General features: G+C 37.8%; 1 protein-coding gene across 3 annotated transcripts in view; it reads right to left on the bottom strand.

Moving 5' to 3' along the window:
* Rif1 (replication timing regulatory factor 1) overlaps positions 1-24,819 on the bottom strand; it is a 73,838-nt gene that overhangs the window by 14,239 nt on the left and 34,780 nt on the right. For all 3 annotated transcript variants that reach the window (XM_042683386.1, XM_042683388.1, XM_042683387.1), the window contains exons 18-30: positions 24,182-24,362; positions 20,944-21,051; positions 19,675-19,824; positions 15,649-15,748; positions 12,955-13,219; positions 10,954-10,996; positions 10,351-10,553; positions 9,332-9,431; positions 7,132-7,251; positions 5,828-5,979; positions 5,297-5,380; positions 4,941-4,992; positions 1,311-4,529 (exon numbers count right to left, since the gene is read on the bottom strand). In XM_042683386.1, the coding sequence (XP_042539320.1) occupies positions 1,311-4,529; positions 4,941-4,992; positions 5,297-5,380; positions 5,828-5,979; positions 7,132-7,251; positions 9,332-9,431; positions 10,351-10,553; positions 10,954-10,996; positions 12,955-13,219; positions 15,649-15,748; positions 19,675-19,824; positions 20,944-21,051; positions 24,182-24,362 (4,777 nt within the window). The remainder of the gene's footprint in view (positions 1-1,310; positions 4,530-4,940; positions 4,993-5,296; positions 5,381-5,827; positions 5,980-7,131; positions 7,252-9,331; positions 9,432-10,350; positions 10,554-10,953; positions 10,997-12,954; positions 13,220-15,648; positions 15,749-19,674; positions 19,825-20,943; positions 21,052-24,181; positions 24,363-24,819) is intronic.

Raw genomic sequence — 24,819 nt, 5'->3', positions numbered from 1 at the left:
TACTTACTAAACACTATGTTGACAATGAACTACACAACTTGTAGGTGGGGTTGGGAAGTAAAACTGAGGAGAGCCAGGAAAGAGGGTGGCACTGTTCAAAAAGAAAAGCACTCGGGGCTGGGAAGGTGGTTCAGTGGTAGAGCACTTGCCTTACATGCAAGAGGCCCTGGGTTCGATTCCTCAGCACCACATAAGCAAAAAGAAAAAGTCGGAAGTGGTGCTGTGGCTCTAATGGTAGAGCGCTAGCCTTGAGCTGAGGGACAGTGCCCAGGCCCAGAGTTCAGGTCCCACAACGGGACCCACTCCCCTCCCCCCCCCCCCAAAAAAAGCAAAGCACTCTATCTGCTTTATTTAACTACAATCCTTGTCTACATCAACTTTATAATAACTATTTTTAGAAAAAGAAAAAAGTTAATTAGATTAAGACTTTATATGGGAGCCGGGTGCTGGTGGCTCACGCCTGTAATCCTAGCTACTCAGGAGGCTGAGATCTGAGGATCGCGGTTCAAAGCCAGCCCGGGCAGGAGAGACTATGAAACTCCTATCTCCAATAAACCACCAGAAAACCGGAAGTGGCGCTGTAGCTCAAGTGGTAGAGCGCTCACCTTGAGCTGAAGAGCTGAGGGACAGCGCCCAGGCCCAGAGTTCAAGCCCCCACGACCGACAAAAAAAAAAAAAAGACTTTACATGGGTACTTAAGCGAACTATCACTATGCCCCAGAACACATTAAAGTGATGAAAATGCTGTCAATGGCACTTAAGTGTTCCCTGGCTTCCTATATTTGTTTCATCACATAGTTTGAGGTATGATGAACCAAAAGATCGTAAGAAATCTTATGCATTTTGCCACAGGTGAACAACATGCACACCTATATAAAATTCCTTTAATTTGCAAAATGAACACCGAAGAGACTGTCTTTTCAGCCCTTTTCCACAACCATGGTAGTGATAAAAATAAATGGACAAAGACAGGTGCTGGTGGCTCATGCCTGTAATCCTACTCAGGAGGCTGAGATCTGAGGATCTAGGTTCCAGCCCAGGCAGGAATGTCCATGAAACTCTTATCTCCAATTAACCACCAGAAAACCAGAAGTGGCACCAGGGCTCAAGTGGTAGAGCACTCACCTTGACATGAAGAGCTGAAGGACACCGTCCAGGCCCAGAATTCAAGACCCATGACCGGCCAAAAACAAAAAAATATAAAAAATGGACATATAACCCTAAAATTCTATCACTCACTAGCTGTCACTGTACAGCTAACTATTCCGACTAAATGTTAACACATTAATATTCAGTGTTTGTCTTCCTACCTTGTTAACAGGTGATGAGACTTCATCTTCTTGGGGTCTTTTTAATCCTCTCTTTAAAATGCTAGTGGATGGAGAAGCTAAAGGAGACCAGACACAGCGTGTCTGCACACCAGTAGGGCTTTCGTTGGCTGACACGAGTAAATGATCAAATTCCTTTTGTTTTTCAGGAGACACGTTGTTTTGTGTTATCAATTCAGAGACAGTTATTTCAGGTGAAGATTGTGAGGGCTCCTTCACTTTCTCTGAAATGTAAACTTCTTGCAAAGTATCATTTCCTACTTCCAGCTGATTGTCTTCCAATTTTGTTTCCTCACATTTATTAAGCTCAGTACCTGTTTCAATTGTTTCAGTTTCATTTGAGGCAATGTTTCCTTCTTCCACGCTCATTTCAACTGTGTTAGGAATAAAGTTGTCAGGCTCTGTGTTTAATCTTTCGGTTTCAGCTTCTTTTGATGGAGAGGATTCTTGAGTCAAGTCCTTGTCCTCTGTTTCCTTGACACCATGAATTTCAGTATTTACCTGACCCATCATTTTTCCCTCATTCTCTTCAACATTAATTTCTTCAGATTCCAAACATGAATCAGATACATTATTCCTACTTTGCTTCCCTTCTATTTGGTCAGAAATCCCAGTATGGGTATTCATATTTTCAGGTGTGGTATTTTCAGAAAGACCAATACATGAATTTAAATCCTCAGCCACTGCTTTTGCAACACTCAGTTCTTCCAATCTATCTGCTTTGGGTTCACCACTTTTATTTTCTTCTGTTGCCTCGTATTCAGGAGTATCAATTTTGGCACTCTCTTTTTCCAAGTAGCTAGATTCAATTTTATCTTCTTCTATACTACTCACTTCCATAGCTTCTACTTCCTCTGCACTGGGTTCTGCTATTCCTGTGCACGTAATTCTGTCATCATTTATATCACTCAGTTCTCTTTTGGGGGAAGTTTCTGGGTTTTGAGCATCTAAAGAATTTTCCTGTAAAATATCCTTGTCATCATCTAAACATGGGTCCATGCCCTTAAATCTTTTATTAGATGGCTCTTTGCTTGGAGATACTGCTTCCCTAGAATCTATGTGGGGAGTTACTTCTTCCTTATTTGAGGTTTCAGAAGGGACAACTTTATGAGCACTTTCTTCCAAGTTTGTTTCAGACACAATCAATGAATCCTTAATAGTACCATTCTCCTCTTCAAGACTGAAATGAAAATTCACACGGGGATGCTCATCTAAAATTCTTACTTCACACGTATTAGAGGTTTCTGTTCTAGTCTCTGCTTCTGTTCTAGTCTCAGGTGTGTGGACATCGGGTTTTGTTGTTTCAATCTTCGTACCGTAATTTTCTGTGTTCTCTAATTCAATGAGTGATTTTTCCTGAGGTTGTGGTTTTTCCCCACAGCAGTCACAAGCTTTACATCTCCTCACCCTCCGACTTCTCTTATGGTGGCATTCAAGTTTTGAGACAATCTTTTTGGAAATCACAGACATGTTTGAAGTCTCTGTTTTTGAGCATTCTTTCATACTAGTATCAGAATCTTGCTTATGTAATTTTTTACTGGCATTTCTAGTCCTTAGAGGTGATTCTGGTATAGATGGACTTGCAAGGGAGAGTTTTGCAGATTTGCCATTTTTACTTTTTCCTTCATGTTTATTTGGTGTGTCATTAGAAACTTGCAATAAATCTGAAGCTACTGTAGAATCCTGGAGTGTTACAGTACTACTTGTATCTTTTTCACAAACCTGGGATTTTATTTCTATGTCTGCTACAGAAACAGGTTTATGATCATGCAACTGATTTTCAATTTTTAAGCTGTCCTCTTCTATTCTTTCTTCTTGTTCTTCTAAGTCAACACTGTCACTGTTTTTGTTTTTCCATTTTCCAGATCTCCTCTTTCTACAACTTTCATCTTTTGCCTCAGAACTATCAGATTCTGAGTTTTCAATGCTAGAAAGCAACCCCTGAGATGCTCTTCTTGTTTGGTAACGTGTTCGTCCCCTTAAAGGCTTCTCAAATGATTTGTCTACAGTGTCTTGGCTACCATGCCCCTCAGTACTATTATTCACAAGATCTTGTTTTCTTTTATTTTGGTCAATTTCAGCATTAGCACTGGTTTCACAAGTACTCTCATGTAAATCACCATTCTCAATTAGATTCTCCTGTACAGTTTGTTCAGAAGTCAGTTTTTCTTTATGTAACGTATCCTCTTTTATTTGCGCTGGATTCTTCGGAACTGTTTTTTCTTCTTCCTTATGTCTTTCCTTTTTTTGAAGACTATTTTCTTTATCTTGGCTATCAATTATAGACTCCACTGTTTCGGAACGAAGCCTTGAAGATCGTCTAAGGATTTTTGGATTTTGAGCTATCTGAACCTGATTATCTTCATTTCCCATTTGATCTGATGGTATTACTGCAGGTGGTGTATTTTCTTTGGATTCTAAATTTACCCCTATGTTTTTCTCTTCTGTAGTATTGTTTTCCAATATAGTACTTCCTGTTGTAGTACTATTTTCCAATATAGTATTTTCTGTTATTGGCTTAGATTTTGTATCTTCATACTCCACTGTAGATTCAGGAGAATGAACTGGGCTACCTGACATACACCCTGTTGAATTAACCACATTGGACAAGTTATTTTCTAAGGTTACCAGGCCTTTGGTAGATTCCTGAGTATGTTCCTCTGGTTGAGTTCTTACTAAGGGATCAGATCTTTTATTCTCTGACGGTTCCACTTTACTAGATCTCCGGCCTAATCTCTTAATTCCATTCACTATTTTTTCAGTATCAGACTGAGAATTAGTTACTTCTCTTTTCTTTGTTTTTGGTGGAGTGTCTGTTTTACTCATGTTTTCCTGGTTAGTTTTCACTACAACAGTTGATGAAATATTATTTAAAGCTGATGGACTAAAAGGTCTATTTCCTGAAACATCAAACTTCTCCAATGTGATAAATGTCTGCCTCCTACTTGTAGGCTGAGGGAGCGTCCCAGAAATAGTGGAATTAGAAACTGAGTTACTGCTGACAACAAATGAGTTTTCCACGCTAGGTGTACATTCAGTTGAAGTCTTCTTTGATGAAATGGAAGTGATTTCTCTGTCATCATTATTATTACTCAGTATTTCTGGGTTTGTTTCAGGAACACACAAAGAAGCCTTTTGGAGATGTTCGCCTATACCACAGTTTTCTGTGACAACTTTACTCTCCATTTTCACTTTCTCCTCCTGAAAAGAAATACATAAACATACAGATTAATCAGCAAACATTTATTTTCTAGGGAAATTTAAGTACCCAACTTTGGTTATTAGAAAGATAATCACTGGGTGAAGCTGAAGCATAGTAAGGCTCTGAGTTCAAACCCTAGTACTACCACAAATACCACCAAATACAAAGTTAAACACTAGCTTTTAATACACAGTTAAATACTCTAAAAGGGCAAATAACTGAGTTTCTAATTTTAAATACTTAAAATCATATACATTTATTAAAAAAAATAGATACTACAATTCTATTTGAATTATCAGGAGATTCTACAACTCATCTTAAAATAAAGGCCTATCAACAGCCTTCTAAAAAATTGAAGCAACTCTGAAATGGAGAGGAAACTAAAAACTCTGAAAGAATACTAGGCATACCTTTATCATCTTCGGATCTTCCGTTGATATTTCTGTTAAGGTAGGTGTTAGCCTGAGATAAATGAATGCAGAGATTAGATTCACTTCATTCAAAAAGTAAGGAAGCGGGGGTTGAGAAGGTGGCTCAGTGGTAGAGCACTTGCCTTGCATGCATGAGGCCCTAGGTTCGATTCCTCAGCACCACATAAGCAAAAAAGAAAAAAGCTGGAAGTGGCTCTGTGGCTCAAGTGGTAGAGCACTAGCTTTGAGGTGAAGAGCTGAGGGACAGTGCCTAGGCCCAAAGGTCAGGCCCCATGACTGCCCCCTCCCCCCCCGCCCAAAAGTAAGGAAGCTAGTTTTTAAAATTCCACACTTACATCGAGTCTTCTTGACTAAATTGAGTGGAAAATAAGGTATCTTGTGAAACATCCAGATTATTATACATGGTAGGAATATCGTACCTAGGGGTAGGGGTAAGAGTTGTATAATTACAAAAGGCTGGTGACATTACCACAATTTAGAAATTAAATTTATAATTCTACAAAACTGATATACTAAAAAATAACAAAGCCAGGTGACCATTTTCCAGGAAACTGTCTTCCCTACCTCAACGAAGCTCAGTTTATAAAGATAAGGTACCCTTCCTTATACGGCTCTTTAATCAAATTACACATTATACATTATATACAACATATCTTACACTAATGAAATTTAGTACACACAGGCTGGGAATGCAACTCAGCAGGGTAACACTTGCCTAGAGCATGTACAAAATCCTGAATTCAATTCCCAGAACAAACAAAAAAGCAAAAGCCAATTTAGCATGTACACACCTAAGTCTTAACCACAAAGCTATAGTGCTTCATAATATCTAAATATATAAAATTGAAAATGAAAGTCCTACAAACCTCTTTGTTTTGAGTACTTCTTTTTGATGTTCAGTTAGTATTCTTTCCTTTCCCTGTTTTTCTTCTGGGGGAAAAAAAACGAAGTCAGTAGACTTTTCTTCTTCTAAAAGCATTCCACTTCTTACTTTTGCAGATGAAGATTCAAGTTTCAGCTGTTGATTTAAGAAAAGCAAATGTACCTGAGTTTCCAGATCATTAAATTACAAATGTATACATCCATAAATCCTATAGTGAATACAAGTTTGAAGTTCAAGTCTATTCTATCTCCATCTATCCATCCACAACAATCTCATTGGTCTGGCCTGGAACATACTATGTAGTTCAGGCTAGGTTCAAACTCATCATCAGCACACTTTTCCCCATACAATATTCAAATCAATGTCCTTCACTTTTCCTACCTCTAATAAATACTGAGGAAAGAAAAACTATTTAGGCCTCTTTTCAGGATGCAATTCTGTGAGGTTACGATTGATGTTTTATCTAGGCCTGACTTCTTTCTATTCAAAACACTAAGTTCTAACTCCAGGGAATGGAAACAAGAGTTTTTCTTTGTTGTTGTTCTTGTTGATGTTCTCTTTTTGTCTTGTTTGTTCATTTATCTGTCTTTGGGAGGGTAAGGAGGGACACAGAAAAGGAGAGAGAAAGGGTGAACAAATGCAGCAGTAGTACTTACTAGACACTATGTTGAAAATGAACTATACAACTTGTAGGTGGGGATGGGAGGGAAAAACTGGGAGAGAGCGAGGGAAGGGATAACACTGTCCAAAAAGAATGTATTACCTGACTTCTGTTAACTGTAACACATCTCTACATCACTTTATAATAACAATAGATTTTTATATGTACTCATTACCTAACATGTAAATTGTAAAATTCCTCTGTAAACATATATATTATAATAAAAAACAAACCAATATGCTATATTTGACTGCAAGGTGTTGACATATATAATTACATAATCTTATCCTAATTCCTTTTGTTTTGTGTTTAATTCTACTCTTATTCCTTGCCCATTCATTATAGTATCTTAAACAATTATAAATGAACTCCAAGTTCTATAACTTACACAGAGTAAAATTACTACATAAACTAATTATTGCAGCTTTTCCTTTACTAAAAAATCACCCAAAACATCCAGATTTACAAGCCATCCTAGCATTCTAAAACTTGTTAATCATCCTCTATATACCCAACACAATCCCATCTTTTATTCCAATATTGCAGTGCAATCTTGCAAATAAGTTACATGCCTTTAGGCTATCACATATTTTCTAAATCTGCTAAATATACTTTTGTAAACATACTTTGGCTGATGGTTTGATATTTTCTTTTTTATCCTTTGTTTGTGCCAAAAAGGAGTCTCTTTTTCCACTTGATTTTCTTTCCATGCCACTTATCTTCACATTTAATTGTGAATTTCCTGCCTGTTTTGTACAAGGTACAACAATTAAGGAGGACTCTACTGCTTGCTTTTCATTATGAAAATTTGTTTAGTGTCTACTGCAAATAATATCAAATTTCTCCAGACTATTAAAGCCTATTAAAAACAAAGGCTAAGGAAAGCCACGATCTATATAGCTGTCTTCATTTTTATAACTACTTTGAATCATTTAGATTTATAAACTTTTGAAAATAAGAAATACGACATAAAAACTACAAAGCAAATCAAATCATTAGATTGGAATCATGCATGTATTGCTAAAAATATTTTCTGGCCTGAACTAGGGCTTGAATGCTCAGCTCAGCTTTTTGGCTCATGGTTGGCTCTGTATAGTTCTGGCACAGAAGGTAGAAATCAGGTTTTAATTCCAGGCCAGGATGAGGGGGAAATAGTTAGCAAAACTATATCAAGAATTAGCTGAATGTGTTAGGGTAAGCCTGACATCCCAGATAAGTAGCATATAGTATCTTTTTTTTTTTGGTCATGGGACCTGAAGCATATAGTATCTTGGGCTCAGGTTAGCCTCAGTAAACAAGACTATGTCTGAAAACAGGGGAGGCGGCGGGGAGGAAAAAGTCCTTTGCTTATGGATCAAATGAGACTACTTCTCTAGCAAGACCAAGACCTACAACCCTTCTCTGCTTTTCAGTTCAAATTACAGTATTGAAAAAAAAAAAAAAGCAAAAAGCCTGTAACACCAAAAGCAGTGTGGTTCAGGTGACAGTGCTGGCTGAGCAAGCTCAAGGCCTTGAGTTCAAATGCCAATACTGATAAAAAAGAAAAAGTAAAGGTTACTAAAACATGTAGAACAGAGGTTATATATCAAGGGCATTTCCCTTCACACCATAAATATATCATGTCTGACTTTATCTCTTGAGAAGTTTTTACTTCAGCCAAAACTAAAAGAGTACTTAGCTATTACATTTCTAAGGAAAAAAGAGCAGGCATTACCTGGTGCTGAACAGAAACTTTTTGTAAGGCTCTACTACTTTACAAATGCATGGTATCGATATGTAGGTAGATTCAAATCTTCTAATAGTAATCAAATATTAGTTATAGTAGCCTTGGTCCTAATGAGTGATATGACAGAAAATATGTTTTGTACTTTTTTTTCCAAAAATGAGAAAAATGAAGGGTGATTCTTGTTTAGGTATGAACTAGAAATATTATTTGTAGTTTCTTTAAAGCAATATCTAGTCTAGTATTTGAACAATATATTTCAAAAGAGGCTTGAGTTTGAGGTTAGTTATGTGAGATATCTAGTGACAACTTTTGCCCTTAATTCATGAAAGTACTTCAGGCTAAAGCCTTGCATAATGGTACAAAGCTGTAATACGAGCTTCTTGGAGACTGAGGTAAGCAGATCACAAAATTCAAGGCCAGTCCAGGCAACTTAAACCTGAGCTCCAAATAAAATGTAAAAGGGAGAAGGCAGTGATGGAATGAAAGTGAAGGCACAGTTCAGTCATATAACAATAGCATGCAGAAAACCCTGGGATCAAGTCCTAAATAGTGCCTCCTCCAAGGCTTTTCAAACCAGACGACTGATACTATGTTGTCAAGTATGCAAATACACTATTTCAAAATCATGTTTCACAGTATAATGATGAAGTTAATTTTAAGTAAAATAAATGCTAAGAGAAAACATGTCATGAGAAAAGACATTTTTGAAGCCAGGTACCAGTGTCTCATGGCTGTAATCCTAGCTACTCTACTCAAGAGGCTGAAAAGGCCTTTTGAAGGCCTGGGCAGAAAAGTACATGAGATGCCTATTGCCAATCAGCCAATCACCAAAGAGCCAGATATGAAGCAGTGGCTCAAGCGTTATAGCATTACTCTTAAGCAAAAAAAACCCTCAGGGACAGTGCCTATCCCCAAGTTCAAGCCTCATACAAAAAGTTATTTTTTCATATGTTTACTTCCAAGCACTTATTTGATTTTTTAAAAAATGATCATTTGATAATCTAATACTTTATATAAATTTAAATTTTAGAACACTTTTCTCCTTGTTAATCACAAGTAAGCATTTACATTCAAAAGGCAAATAATAACCATCAACTTACTGTATCTGAATATGGTCCACTGGATTCTTCCATTATTTCAACTGTTTCCAAACCAGGCAACAGAAGCAGAAGTTTTGGTTTGGCTTCTCTTAATATTGGTCTTTAAAAAAGTACAAATACACACACAAATATACATATATAGATATATATACATATATACACACACACATATATATATCACGTGTACTGAACTTTCATGTTACCAAGATTGCTTTACTATAACTATTAAGCAGGAAGACTGGTTTAAGGACTAAATTTCTTACTAACGTTTATAAGTGGAGAAAATCATACAGTATTATTTTTTTCTCAATACTTTTTAAATTTGCAAGTTTTTCTTCATTAAAAAAGCCCTCCAAAATTTCTATTTACCATGAAAAAATATCTAACAGGAGCAAAATATTAACTACCCATGTGTACCTTTAATAGCCACCAAATTTCTACCCTTGTCTTTTTATTAACAATAATAGTGAGGTTAGGGGCATGGCTCAGGTGGTAAGAGCACCAGCTAACAACAAGAGTCAGATACAGAGTTCAACTAGAGGACCAATAAATAAAACAATTGTAATTTTGAAAAGTTATTATTCCTCCCCTAAGGGAAAAAGAGAAAAAAGAAAGGAGATGGAGGAAGAAGAAAGAAGAGATAAGTACCCAAGCATAGTAGTAACATGTTTGTAATCCTAGTAACTCAGGAAAACCATGAATTTGATTGAGGACAGTTTGGGCATTCTGGCAAGTTCCAACTCAGCCTAAGCTACATAGCAAGGGAAATCTGAAATGTTTCCCATTCTACACCAAAGGGGAAGAATTAATTTTAATTACTTTCCATGGTCCTAAAATTGAAGTTAGTCTAAAGCCCAAAAGTTAAAAAAAAGAATTAATTAATGAATGCCACATACCCCAAATATGAAACTAAGAAAGCCTCTCCAGTTTCCCATAAGAAAAGTTCATGTTAATATTGTAACACCAATTTAAATTATAATAGAATACTTATAACAAGTTTTATTGCTAACATAACATACTTCAATTCCTCAGGATAAATCAACCCTGTCACTTTAGCAAAGGTGGCATTCCAAAACAGAGCACTTTGTTTCCGAATCTGTTTATTCTTATGCAGAAATAAGACACACAGCAGTGGGGAAAGCTGTTCAAGAAGTTCAGTATCATAAGTTCCAGTGTAGCTGAACTGTAGACAAGTAATAATTTCTCCTAGTAACTTTTCCAACTAGGAAAAGAGAAAAGTATATTTTAGTATCAAGTTGCATATTGTTTCTATTTTTAAAATTTGAAAAGAAAAATATATAATCTCTAATAAACTGACAAATTACAAGTTTGCATGGCTTATGAATACTACAGATTTATTTTTAACAAAAAAGGTAATATTTTACATCAATTGTAATAAATTTCACATACAAAATCTTATTAAAAACTACTTTAATATAGAGATGAGTTATGACTTAATTATATGAATTTAAAGTTACTTTTTAAGGAATGTGAATATGCTCGTGTGTATTAAGTGCCTATTAAAAACTAGTAATAAAATCCATTTAAAAATTAACAGTTATGTTAAGAAAGACTGCCTGTTTTTCATCATGAAAGTTTGAAGTACAATTGTCTATTTTTACCTTGTTGTTCAGACAACTATATACTTTAGGAGCTTCATCAAGCCTAGGAAGAAAAATATATAAAACAAATAGCAGTGACTATTTCAGGAAGTCCCCTCTTATTTAGCAAACTTTAAAAATGAGGCAATACAATCATAAAAACAAGTAACAGACCTTTGATAATATAAAACATTCCAAATATAAAGAGTAAAATTGCTAAGCATGAGTCAAATCTATCTTAAAAATGAAAGCAGCGGGGCACCAGTGGCTCATGCCTGTAATCCTACCTACTCAGGTGGCTGAGATCTGAGGATCATGGTTCAAAGCCAGCCCTGGCAGGAAAGTCAGTGAGACTCTTATCTCCAATTAACCACTAGAAAACCAGAAGTGACGCTGTTGAAGTGGTAGAGTGCTAGCCTTGATCTGAAGAGCTCACAGACACAGGGCCCGGGCCTGGGCCCAGAGTCCAAACCAAATGACCAACAACAACAACAAAAATATTAGTAATAATCAAGGTCATACCTTAAAGTGGTCATACTAGCTACTTGGTATTGAAGAGGACCCAAGATTTGCAGAGGTATGAAGTTTGTGGATTTGGGGTTAAGCTGCACACAGTATAAATTATGTCTTGGAATTTCCTCTGCAAGTTGATTTATATATAAGCTTTAATGTTTGAAATCATAAAAGCTTGTTATACCCGGGATCATTGCATCTAAAGTATTACCTGCTTCCTTTCAAAAGTAAAAGATCATGAAATTAATTCAAACTTTTAGAGGGCAATTTTGTAATTTATCACCTTTTGAGGGGGTAATAACTGGGGTTTGAGCTTGGGATCTTAACACTGTGCTCGGCAAAAATTGTACCACTTGAATCATATACATCAAAACCAAAGCAGCTTTTGTTTTTATTTTTTCTTAATACGATGCCCTGTGTATGCCAGGGAAATCCTGGACTGAGATCTCTTTATGCTTCCCTCTATCTGGGATGACAGGTACATACCATCTAGCTTAGTGCTTTTATTCTGTGCCAGTCCTAGAGCTTCAATTCAGGGTCTGGGTGCTCTCACTGAGTTTTTGGCTCAAGGTTAATATTCTACCACTTGCCACAGCTTTACTTTCTGGCTTTCTGGTGGTTAAATGGAGATAGGAATCTTAGGGACTTTACTGCCCAGGTTGGATTTTAACCATGATCCTCAGGATCTCAGCTTCCTGTAGCTAGTAGGATTGCAAGCATGAGCCACAGACACCCAGCTAAGCATCACTTTTTATTGAGATGGGGGGAAATTTATGCCAGACCTGGCCTCAAATGGCAATCGTGAAGCTCTCAAACCTGAAGAGTAGCTTCGCTTACAGATATCAGTCTCCACATTTCATGAAAAGAATCAGATTCTACACCAGGGGACAATGCAGGTAATGATTACATATAAATTATGTTCATATGCTGCTATGGCGGAAAAGGAATAAAAAACATGTCTACTCTATTTAATGAAATACTATGCAGACATATAGTGAGATTTTCATGTATCTGGTGGAAAATATACACATATATTAAGTGCCTATTTACACAATTGTACAGTAAGTAGCATGTCAATTCTACTTTCTATTTCTATTACAAACTAAATGGAAAATACTGCAGTAAATTGAAGGGGACTAGGATTAATTAAAAAACAAACAAAATTTCTAAATGACCTGTCAACAAAAATGATCAAGATTAGGCTGGGAGGGTGGCTCAGGGGTAGAGCGCTTGCCTTGCAATGCATGAGGCCCTGGGTTCGATTCCTCAGCACCACGTAAGCAAAAAGAAAAAAGCCAGAAGTGGCACTGTGGCTCAAGTGGTAGAGCGCTAGCCTTGAGCTGAAGAGCTGAGGGACAGCTTCCAGGCCCAGAGTTCAGGCCCCCGACAACCGGACTCAAAAAAAAAACAAAAACAAAAATGATCAAGATTAGAATCCCATAAAAACAGAGCTCAAGAGAAAATGCTGCTTATATACATTTAATTCAGAAACTAAGCCAAAATACTTACTTTGAATTTTCATAAAATAATGCCACAGGTCTTATTAAAGTTGCAAACATATTCCGAATCACAGAAGGCAGAGAAATATGTCCAAGTACATTGGAAAGAATGCTGATGATTGAGTTTCCAATCGCAAGCAATGTATCAGAATGTCCTTCCTTGAAGCTCAGAGTATGGAAAGAACACATAATTCTCACAAGCATCTTAAACAATGAAGCTAATTTCCCTAGAGGTTCTTTCTTCTTTTTGGACCAATCTGAAGATCTCTGTGGTGCTAAGACATAATTGAATTGATTACTGTGTTTCTGTGAATTTAAAATTATTACAAAATAAGTCACCCACAATTCCCAACTTGACCTTACTACACTATGGAATAGTAACAATTTCCTTTCTGAAACCCTTAATTTTCTATTTCTATTCATGGATATTCCAAATCTCACTGAATAAATTTAAGCAGCAAGGCAGTCACTGGCTTTCTTTTCTTTTCTTTTCTTTTTTTTTTTTTTTTGGGGGGGGGGGGGGTTGTGGGGCCTGAACTCTGGGCCTGGGCGCTGTCCCTCAGCTCTTCAGCTCATGGCTAGCACTCTACCACTTGAGCCACAACGCCACTTCCGGCTTTTTTTTTCCTGCTTATGTGGTGCTGAGGAATCGAACCCAGGGCCTCAAGCATGCAAGGCGAGCACTCTACCACTGAGCTACCTTCCCAAGCCCCATTACTGGATTTCTTTAGGTAAACAAGAAATTAAAAGGTAAGAAATTGTTGGAAGATACTCATCTGACTTGGAACACTACTTAAAATATTTCAGAAAGCTAAGAAACATTTCTCACTTAGGGTTTATAATGAGTAAACTCAATACTAATTTACATGTAATTCTTCATAAATACCAACACTGGTAAAATTATGTAACTATAAAACTCATCCACTGGGCTTTGTGGAACTTCAGTGGCTTGCAAAGTAATCTCTGCTATTCCTTTTTATACACTAATAATGCAGTAAGCTATGTACAGTATTCAGAAATCATTTCATTTTCTGATAGCAAGATTAAGTCCTGCTTATTAGCCCAAGAAGTCAGCTGAAATTCATTTCAAACAATATATAACCTGTTTTATGATATAGAGCCTAAGGTACTCTGCCCTACAAATAAACATATTTTTACTGTACGTAATGTGTTGCTCTCTATTACTACTATACTGAGAACAAAAGCAAAGTAATCCCCTCAAAATTTCCTTATGTTTTAGAAATTTTCTCAGTATGTTTTAGAAATCTTTAATTCAGGGCTGGGAAGATGGCTCAGTGGTAGAGCGCTTGCCTTGCCTGCATGAAGTCCTGGGTTAGAGTCCTCAGCACCACATAAGCAAAAAAAAAAAAAGCCAGAAGTGGTGATATGGCTCAAGTGGTAGCGCGCTAGCCTTAAGCTGAAGAGCTGAGGGGCAGTGCCCAGGCCCAGAGTTCAGACCCCACCACGGGACCCCAAAAAGGAAGGAAGGAAGGAAGGGAGGGAGGGAGGGAGGCAGGGAGGGAGGGAGGGAGGGAGGGGAAATCTTTAATTCATTCAATGGCAAATCAAAGTATTTTAAAAGAATACTAGCATTTTTCAATAAAAGTTGCCTTTCACTAATGAAAGAACATACAAACAAAAGTCTATTTTTACAAGAATCAAGTACTAGACTGAAATAATTCAACTACAACTTAATTCAGAATTAACAAGAGAATGTTGTTTTAAATATCTGACAACTTGTTTTAACTTGAACTAATTATAACTAAGATGTAAAAATAAAGTCAGGTGTTGGTGGCTCATGCCTGTAATCCTGGCTATTCAGGAGGCTGAGATCTGAGGATTACAGTTCAAAGCCAGCCCCAGGAAGAAAAATCTATGACAAGCTCACCTTTGATTCACAACCTGAAAATCAGAACTGGTGCTGTGGCGCAAAGTGATACAGAGTTCAAGGACAGCACCCAGGCTCTGAGTTCAAGCACCAAAACCAACAAAAAAATTTTAAGTCAAATTCTTGGATTTTACATATCTTACCAAACTGTAACCAATTAATGATTCTTTTGTATAGTTAATAATTATTTCAAATCAGACTTCCAAATAAGAATGTTTTAAAGAATATTTATCTGGTCAATTTATCAGGAGAAATTAACTAGATAACCTAATTGAGTATTTACCATTCTATGTTTAAGAAAGGAATAAAGATAAGGTGTGTGCAATGTATGTGACAGGCAGAAAGGAGAACTGAGAAAGAAACAGAGGAGGGACGGTGGGAGGGGAGACGGTGGGAGGGGAGACGGTGGGAGGGGAGAGAGGAGAAAGAACATGCATACAAGATTCTAACAAAAAAAGTAATTAAAATAGTGAAATAAAATCAAAAATCAAAAATATGAGCCGGGCGCTGGTGGCTCACACCTATAATCCTAGCTACTCAGGAGGCTGAGATCTGAGGATTGTGGTTCAAAGCCAGCCGGGGCAGGAGAGACCGTGAGACTCCTATCTCCAATAAACCACCAGACAACCGGAAGTGGCGCTGTAGCTCAAGTGGTAGAGCGCTCGCCTTGAGCTGAAGAGCTGAGGGACAGCGCCCAGGCCCAGAGTTCAAGCCCCACGACCGACAAAAAAAAAAAAAAATCAAAATATGATAGATAAAACCATAGGTTAGCTGTTTATACAGTATTGGATAAATAAAAGTAATAAAAATACTTACACTTAATTTGAGGTTGATATTTATTATTATATGGTGAAAAGTCAATGCAATTAACCATCACAGTAATAATATGTACAATCCTGTCCAAGAAGATCACATTCTAGGGGAGAACATAAGTACCATAATTAGAAACTTTTCTTCTGCTCAAGGCTAGTGTTCTACTACTTGTGTCACAGCTCTACTTTTTTTTTTTTTAGTTTATCAGAAATAAGAGTCACGGACTTTCTTGTTCAGGCTGACTGTGATCTTCAGATCTCAGCCTCCTGAGTAACTAGGATCATATGCACAAGTATAGCTTACAAAGTACTAGTATATTCAATAAATAAGCAACAAGAAGGAATCTCACAATTATCATATTTCATATTTTTTACCACATAAAGTCTAAGTATATGCTGAAAAATATTTCCCATAATTTATGTACCTCAACATAGGGGAAATATTCATCTTCCTGACACATTATATCAATCATAATTTAAGATTCAAATTAAAAGGTTGTAGCTCCCGTGCCATTGCTCGGGCTCCTAGACAAGCTCTCTACCACCAGCTCAAGTAACTAATTCTTCCTAATATTCCCCTTGATAATTACAGAAGTATTCATTAAATACAAAATGGGAAAAAAATAGTTCATCCATATTTTCTTCATCCTCTCTGATATATCTGAAATAAAAACAAAGCCAGGTTCAAAGATTATCTTGATTTAGAAGAAAAAAGGGGAAAGACACAAGAAATCACAAATAGAATAAAGGGTCAAACATGGTGGCACAAGCCTACATTCCCAAAACTGTGAACCTGTGGAAGAAGAATCTATAGTTGTGGGCTGACCAAAACTACATCGAGACCTTGTCTCAAAAACAATGAAGAACAGCAGCACACGCTTATAATATCAAGGCCAGAACTAAGCTACTGAGAATCTGTCTCAAAAAAAAGTTAAGGACACAGATAAAAACACTGCAAAGCTGGCAACCAGTAGATTAGACCTGTAATTCTAACTACTGAGGAGGCTGAGATCTGAGGGTCATGGTTCAAAGCCACCCTGGGCAAGAAAGGCCATGAGACTCTTTATCTCTACTTACCCATCAGAAAACCAGAAGTGGCCCTGTGGCTCAAATTAGTAGAGCATTAGCTTTGAGCAAAAGCTCAGGACAGCACCCACACCCTGCCCTGAGTTCAGGCCTACAAGCCCATAACCAGCAAAAAGTAAAAATAAAGAGCATATGTCAATTGTTAGCTAACATCTTTTACAGTTAAGACTTTAACAAAGTAATTATTACTTTCTTATTTAATTTGGTATCAAATAGTAAAATGGAGAGAAAACAATAAATCTTATTTCTGAAGACAATAACCGGGATGATATATGTAGTAACGGGAAATAACTAAAATATCCTTTTTTTGTCGGTCGTGGGGCTTGAACTCTGGGCCTGGGCGCTGTCCCTCAGCTCTTCAGCTCAAGGCAAGCGCTCTACCACTTGAGCTACAGCGCCACTTCCGGTTTTCTGGTGGTTTATTGGAGATAGGAGTCTCACGGTCTCTCCTGCCCGGGCTGGCTTTGAACCACGATCCTCAGATCTCAGCCTCCTGAGTAGCTAGGATTACAGGCTTGAGCCACCAGAGCCCGGCTAAAATATCCTTAAAATACGGTTCAAACAATGGTAGGTATAGTCATACTACAGAAAACTGTACAGCAGTTAAAATAGCAATTATATACGTGGCTGTAGGTGGACAGATAATGCAAAAAAACTGAGTCTGTAAATGAACACTACTATAACTATGTATGTACCATTTACATTCCACTGAAATATTTAATGCACCTACCTAAATGATTTAAAGTGTATGGAAGTTGGGTGCCACTGTCTCCTACAGCCCTATTCAGGAGAGTGATATCTGAGGACTGTGGACAAAGCCACACATGGCAGACAAATCTTGGGCACATCTCCAATTTATTAGGAAATTAGGAAAAAGTCAGAACTAAATGTCTGGACAAGTGGCAGATCGTAACTGTGAGTGGAAAAGCCTAGTGAGAGTAAAAGGCCAGGAGTTCAAACACTTTCAAACTTTCCTGTACACACAGACACAGACACATACACAGTATAGAAGGAAGTGTGTAGGTTCCATATGAATCTGTATTATTTAATGCAAAGGATTTTATAAGCATTTGAGGATTTTGGTATCCCCTTGGTCCTGTACCCAATCCTCCTCCTAGAGCTTCAACAGGGGTGTTTTTAGTGCAATTTTACTTGCACTTCAATGTATACCTCAATACAATTAAAATTCAGTCATGTTTTCTTCCTAAGTTAGAGCCTCAAAAATGTAAGCGTGTGCTTAATTTCTTTTCTAATACCAGTACTGATGCTCATACACATTAGCTATATTAAGTTTTTGCCTTACAGCTTTTTCTCAGGTTTATATTCTGTGCTATTTAGCTTCACTCCAGTTCTCTAATTTAAAATACAAATTAGCCAAGCACTAGAAGCACATATCTGTAATCCTAGCTATTCAGGAGGCTGAGATCTGAAGACTGAGGTTTGAGTCTACGGCCATACCACCCTGATCTCGTCTGAAGAGTGAGGTTTGAAATCAGCCTGAACAGAAAACCAATGAGAATCTATCTCCAAATAATCAGCAAAAAGCTGAAAAGAGGTATGAATCAAGTAGTAGAGCACGTCTTAAATGGAGAAAGGCCAAATGAGAGCATAAGGCCAAGGCCAAGCCCCGAAACAGCACCAGAAAAAGGAGAAGAAACAACAAAAAATTAAACACCTCACATACACTACACTACCCTGCATCCCCATATGGAAGTCTTTGCTTTTCTGGTGCTGGTCCTGGGGCTTGAACTCTGGGCCTGAGAGCTGTCCCTATGTTTTTGTGCTCCAAATTAGCACTCTACCACCACTTGATTTAACAACTTCACTTCCATCTTTTTTGGCTAACTGGAGATAAGAATCTCACAGGTTTTACTGCTCAAGCCAGTTTCGAACCAAAAGCCTCTTGTGTATTTAGGATTACAGGGGCCCAGCTGAACAGTCTTAGTAACAAACATATGGCAACAGTCAGGTGCGAGTGGCTCAGACCTTAGCTACTTAGGAGGCTGAGATCTAAGGATCATAATTTGTAGCTAAGCAAGGCGTAAAGTCCCAGAGAGACTTATCCCAATTTATCACCAGAAGAAAAGAGTGGCATTGTGGCTCAGAGGGAGAGCTTTGAATGAAAAAGCTAAGGGACGGTGTCCAGGCCCTGAGTTCAAGCCCCACAACAGACAAAAAAAATAAAAGTATATGGCAATTGTAAACATACCTAATCTAGAGCAACCAAGTAAAAATGAACTCAAATTAGGAAGTTTTCATTTCTAGAAAAATAGAATATTTTTCAACGACACGCAAGCACTCATTTAGATTGCAAATAACTTCCCAGATCTACTGAGTGAAGATTATTATAAGCTTGCAAGGAGATGTGGCTCATGCCTATAATCCTAGCTGCTCAATCCTAGCTACTCCATCTGAGCTACCTGAGATCCCAGTTTGAAGCCAATCTTTCCAATCAGGAAAGAAAAGACTATGAAACTCCAATTAAGCATCAAAAAGATGGAAGTATGGCTAAAGTAGTAGTGCACCAGCCTTTGTTTTTTGGTGGTGTGTACTTTAGTCATGTTTTCTTGGTTAGCTTTCACTGTAACACAATCATTGCCAAACAAATCAGACTTTTGACATCTAACTACAAACATGAAACAGTGAGGTCCAAGACAGCCAAGGCCTGGCACTGTTACTCTGGAATAACGTTAAGCACCAAATGGTATATAGTAAAAAGAAAAAAAAAAAAAGAAAGAAAAAAGAAAAAGCAAGCAAGCAATCTTAACGCTCATGGCCACATAAAAAGGATCTAAAAGCTTAAAGTCACAGCCTGGTTTACAAAAGTGAACTTACTTAATATTAACTGGGCCTCTTTAATCAATTGATAATTACAACTGAAATTTTATCTCCATTTTCCAAGAATCCTTTAAGTGTAAAAAAGTCAATACTGGGACCAACTCACCAAAAGGATGTCATCTTCCAAAATAGACAGTATCTTGGAAGAAAGTTCTTCACAGCATAAATTCTCTTCTGCTGTTGCCACCAAAGCAGCACAACGAGCAAATGCTTTGTATAATTCTGACCAAGTTCTAAGTAATGTCTTCATGGTGACCTAATAAAAGGAATTTAATAAATATATACTGGTGTATAGAATAGAACCAATGTATCTTTCACATTTTGTTTTAACAACTATTAAATAGAGCCAAGCAAGCACTAGTGACTAACAACTGTAATTCTAACTACTCAGGGGGCTAAGATCTGAGAACTCCAATTCAAAAACAGCTTGGGAAGAAAAGTCTTTAAGACTCATAGAGAAGATCAGGGACAATGTGCAGGCCCTGAGTTCAAGACCCAGTAACAGCACACACACACACACACACACACACACACACACACACACACACACACACACACACAATGTGTGTGTGTGTGTGTGTGTGTGTGTGCATATATATATATATATATGTACTTTAAAAATACATATATTTAAGATGTCATAGAGGAATATAAGGGAATATACACAACTCCCTTAAAAGTTCTAATTTAAGAACCCAAGGTAGTGGCGCTGTGGCTCAAGCGGTAGAGCGCTCACCTTGAGCTGAAGAGCTGAGGGACAGCACCCAAGCCGAGTTCAAGCCCCACGACCGAAGGAGAAAAAAAAGAACCCAAGGTAGCCAGGCGCCCCTGGCTCACGCCTGTAATCCTAGCTACTCAGGAGGCTGAGATATGAGGACCGCAGTTCAAAGCCAGTCAGGGCAGGAAAGACAGTTTGACTCTTATCTCCAATAAACCACCAGAAAACGAAGTGACATGTGGCTCAAGTGGTAGAGTACTTGCCTTGAGCTGAAGCTGATGGACAGCGACCAGGCCTGAGTTCAAGCCCCACGACTGACAAAAAAAGAACCCAAGGTAAAAAGAATCTTGATGTTTTTACCTTTTTCCTTCCCTAATGCTAATAGTAAAGTCACATCAAAGTGCTGTTTTAGGAAAACTTAATATTGGCATTATTTTGAGAATGGCATAAATTTCTTATACATAAAAACAACACAGAGCCAGGCACAGGGCTCATATCTGTGATCCCAATTCAGGAAGCTGAGATCTGAAAGCCAGAGACTGTTATCTCCAATTATTCACCAAAAAGCCAGATGTGGAGCTGTGCAAAAGCCTTGAATGAAAAAGCTAAGAGACAGTACCAGCACAGAAATCAAATGTTAAAATTTGTCAGACTTACTGTGGGAAAATTCTGTTCTGAAAAAACATGATTTATTGGCAAAATCAAAGCAGAATAGATGGCACTAAAATTGTGTTCTAAGGCATCACCTTGATTTACTTCATTGGTCTGAAATAGGAAAAATAAAGTTATGACAAATTAGCATCTTTAATGGTCTATGTTAACACAGAATGTGCTCTACCATGACAATATATTTAAGAGATGTTGCATTCCGAACCTTTAGACCTATGAATGATGTCATATTGGAGTGAGGTGGACCTGAATATGATGAATGGTATCCTTAAAAGAGGAAAACTGCCAGGCATCAGTGACTGATCTCTGTAATCTCAAAAGGCTGATATCTGAGGATCCAGGTTTGAAGTCAACACAACAGGAAAGTCCATGACATCGTATCTCCAATTAATCACCAGCTGAAGTAGAACTATGGCTCAACTATGGCTGAAGTAGAACTATAGAGCAACAGCTTTGAGTGAAAATGCTATAGGACAGCACTCATGTTTCTAAGGACAGCACTCAGGTTTCTAAGTTCAAACCCTGGTACTAGCACGTGGGCGCTCGCACGCGCACGCGCATGCGCGCACACGCACGCACACGCACACACGCACACACACACACACACACACCTGGATCAACATAAAAGCAGAGGAGAGTTCAACAACCATTACAAGAGGAAGAATAATATGTGAAGATGGAGGGAAAGAATGAAGAAATATGGATAACACAAATGAGGCAAATTGAAGGGATTATCAGATACCATCAATAGGAGAAAGGGAATAGACTGTCCCTCGGAGCTCCAGAAAGAAGCAATCCTATCCAATACACTGATTTTGGACTTCTGGTCTTCACAACTATGAAAATAAAACTCCTATTACTGGGACTAGGGATATGGTGCCACAAAGGAGTATTTGCCAAGCCCTGGGCTTTTATTTAACACTGAAGGAAAAAAAAATATTAAAGATAAACTCCTAACTACTTTGGACAGCATTCTGACCCAGCTATACCACGCATTCTTGAGCATCTACCCAGAATATCACTAGCCAAGAGACTTGCACATTCATGTTCATTGCTGCACTATTCACAATAGGCAAGTTGTGGAAACAGCTCAGATGTCCTACAATAGGTGAGTAGATCCAAAATATGTGGTACCTATACAATGGAATTTTACACAGCTATTAAAATATTATGCCATTTGCAGGGAAATGGATGGACCAAGAGCAGATCATGTTAAGTGAGATAAGCCACATATGTGGAAGCTCTAAAATACACTGAGACATGGGAATAGACACTCACACAGTTGAGATCAAAGCAGAATACTGTTAGGCGAGGAGCACAAAGGACAATGCCCATGTCCATCTGAACATACAAAATAATATTTATTGAAATGAACTCCAAGAATTAGAAACGAAATTTTTTTTCTTTGTTGCTGGAAAAAAAAATCCTAGTTGGGTGCCAGTGACTCATCAAGACTATAAACTTACTCAGGAGGTTGAGATCTGAAGGATCAAGATCAAAGCTAGATTCCATCTCAGAAATAACCAGTTAAAAAGTATGGCTTAAAGTAGTAAGAGTGTCAACCCAACCAAATGAGTGACCCTGAATACTCCTAAGTTCAAATCCCAGTGTTGCCATCAATCAATCAATTCCTGTTGCTTTCCCCGCCCCCCCCCCCCCCCCGTTGGTCATTAAGTATAAACTCTGGGCCTGAGCACTCCCCCTGAGCTCTTTAGCTCAAGGTGAGTACCCTACCACTTGAACCACATTACTATTTTTGGTTTTCTAGTCTCTCTCAGACTTTCCTGCCCAGGTTGTCTTTGACCGGTGATCCTCAGATCTCAGCCTCCAGAATAACCAGGATTACAGGCATGACCCACCGGCACCCATCTCCTGTTGCTTTTCAATCATCAGGTTGTAGCAATTTACTCCTAGAATGTGTGGAAACTAATGTATTGATTTAAAGCCTTAAAAGAGAAGCAACTCGGGCTGGGATGTAACTCAGTGGCATAAGCGCTTGCCTAGCAAGTGCAACGTCCTGGGTTCGATCCCCAGTACCAAAAAAAAAAAAAAAAATACAGTTAAAAGAGAAGCAACTCCCAAAATCTTTTACTACAAACACACAGTATGGATTTTAAAAACACTTCTGCTGCCGGGCATTGGTGGCTCACACCTGGAATCCTAGCTACTCAGGAGGCTGAGATCTGAGGACCACGGTTCAAAGCCAGAACAGGGAGGAAAGTCCTTAAGACTCTTATCTCTAATTAGCCACCAGAAAACTGGAAGTTATCTGTGGCTCAACTGGTAGAGGGCTAGCCTTGACCTAAAGAGCTGAGGGACGGAGCCCAAGCTCAGAGTTCAAGCCCCAAGACCAACCAAAAAAACAAAAACAAAAAAACTTCTGCTGTCCAAGAGTAGGAAGGATTTTAGATATGTGAACTATTTTTCTATTTATAGAGTATCTTTTAATAATGTGCTTACTCTATGTGTCTTCATATGATATCCATGTGAATTATATGGATTCAGCTCAAAGAATATTTCCAAAAATAGTGAACTTGAGCTATATAATTATCAACTCTGATGAAAGAAGTACTTAAAATGTCAGAAACAGTTGATTTAGCTTGCTAACTTAGAATACTGAATAAATTGGCAAAATCATGACTTGACCACAAGAATATAACATAATTAGCAAGGAATGGTGGCACACATGATTGTAATCTAAGCATTCAGGAAGCTGAGGCAGATTTTTGAGTTCATGGCCAACCTGGACTAAAGAGCAATAACCAGTGTTACTCCACACCCCCCCAAAAATTGTGTTCCCTACTTATACAACTACTAAAAGGACCCACATATCAGAAGACAAAGTTCAGAAGACAGAGAGCTGGAGGCCAGAGTAGGATACATAAAGTCCCTGTAGCAAACATGAAGCAAAAATATACATAATAAAAAGAAAAAAAAAGCTCAGGTAAACATAAGACTTTATAACCCCAATCAAGTCCTTTTATAAACCACTGGAGAAATAAGAGCTAATCATTTCTATTACTTTGTTGACAAATAAGGCAGAAATACAGGGAAACTACAAAAATATTCAATCACATCAAATCTAACAATACATATTTATTAATTACACAGGAATTGAGTAATTGTCATCTACTCATATTAAAGCTTCTATTCATTTTCTTATCATTAAAAAAAAGAAAAAGAACCTAAAATTCTGGGAGAAATATGTAGCAGACATCTACTATACCTGATTGATCATTTCAGTTAATGGGGTAACTATAATACTCCACATTCTCCAAAGATGCTCCTTGTTTTCCAACTGCTTTGCATTTTGGTTAATAACATTTAATACAGAATCACTGAAAGCTAGTGGTGATGTTGGACCAGAAAGCACACAGCCTACAAGTGTTTCCAGATTGAGGAAAAACCTAAACAAATTAAAATCCCATTAATAAGTACTTTGTGCAGACTCACATTGTTAAAAACAAGAAATGGCAATTTACAAAACTTGTTCTAAAAATTTGTTTTGGCAGAATTTAACTTAGTGGCTCACAGTTGATAAGTACCCTACCAATCGAGACACACCCTAGCCCCCTAGCCCTTTTTTTCCTTTACAGTTATTTTTCCTTACAGTTATTTCCTGAGTTGGCCTAGACAGTGATCCTCCTACTTTTAACTTCCACACAACTAGGACAATAAATAATATATACCACTAAGCCCAGCTTTCCTGCTGAGATGGGATCTTGCTAAAAACTTTTTGGCAAAGCTGTCCTTAAATTGGGATTCCCCCCATATCTATCTCCTGAACAGCTTTAATTACAGGTGTGGGCCAAAGAGAAGGTTTTTTTTTTGAGGACAGATTATGTAGTCTAGGGAGGCCTAAAA

Source organism: Dipodomys spectabilis, unplaced genomic scaffold, assembly GCF_019054845.1.
Source record: "Dipodomys spectabilis isolate Male_0828 unplaced genomic scaffold, ASM1905484v1 ptg000081l, whole genome shotgun sequence".
Taxonomy (NCBI): Eukaryota; Metazoa; Chordata; class Mammalia; order Rodentia; family Heteromyidae; genus Dipodomys; species Dipodomys spectabilis.
This window is presented reverse-complemented; position numbering and strand designations above follow the sequence as displayed.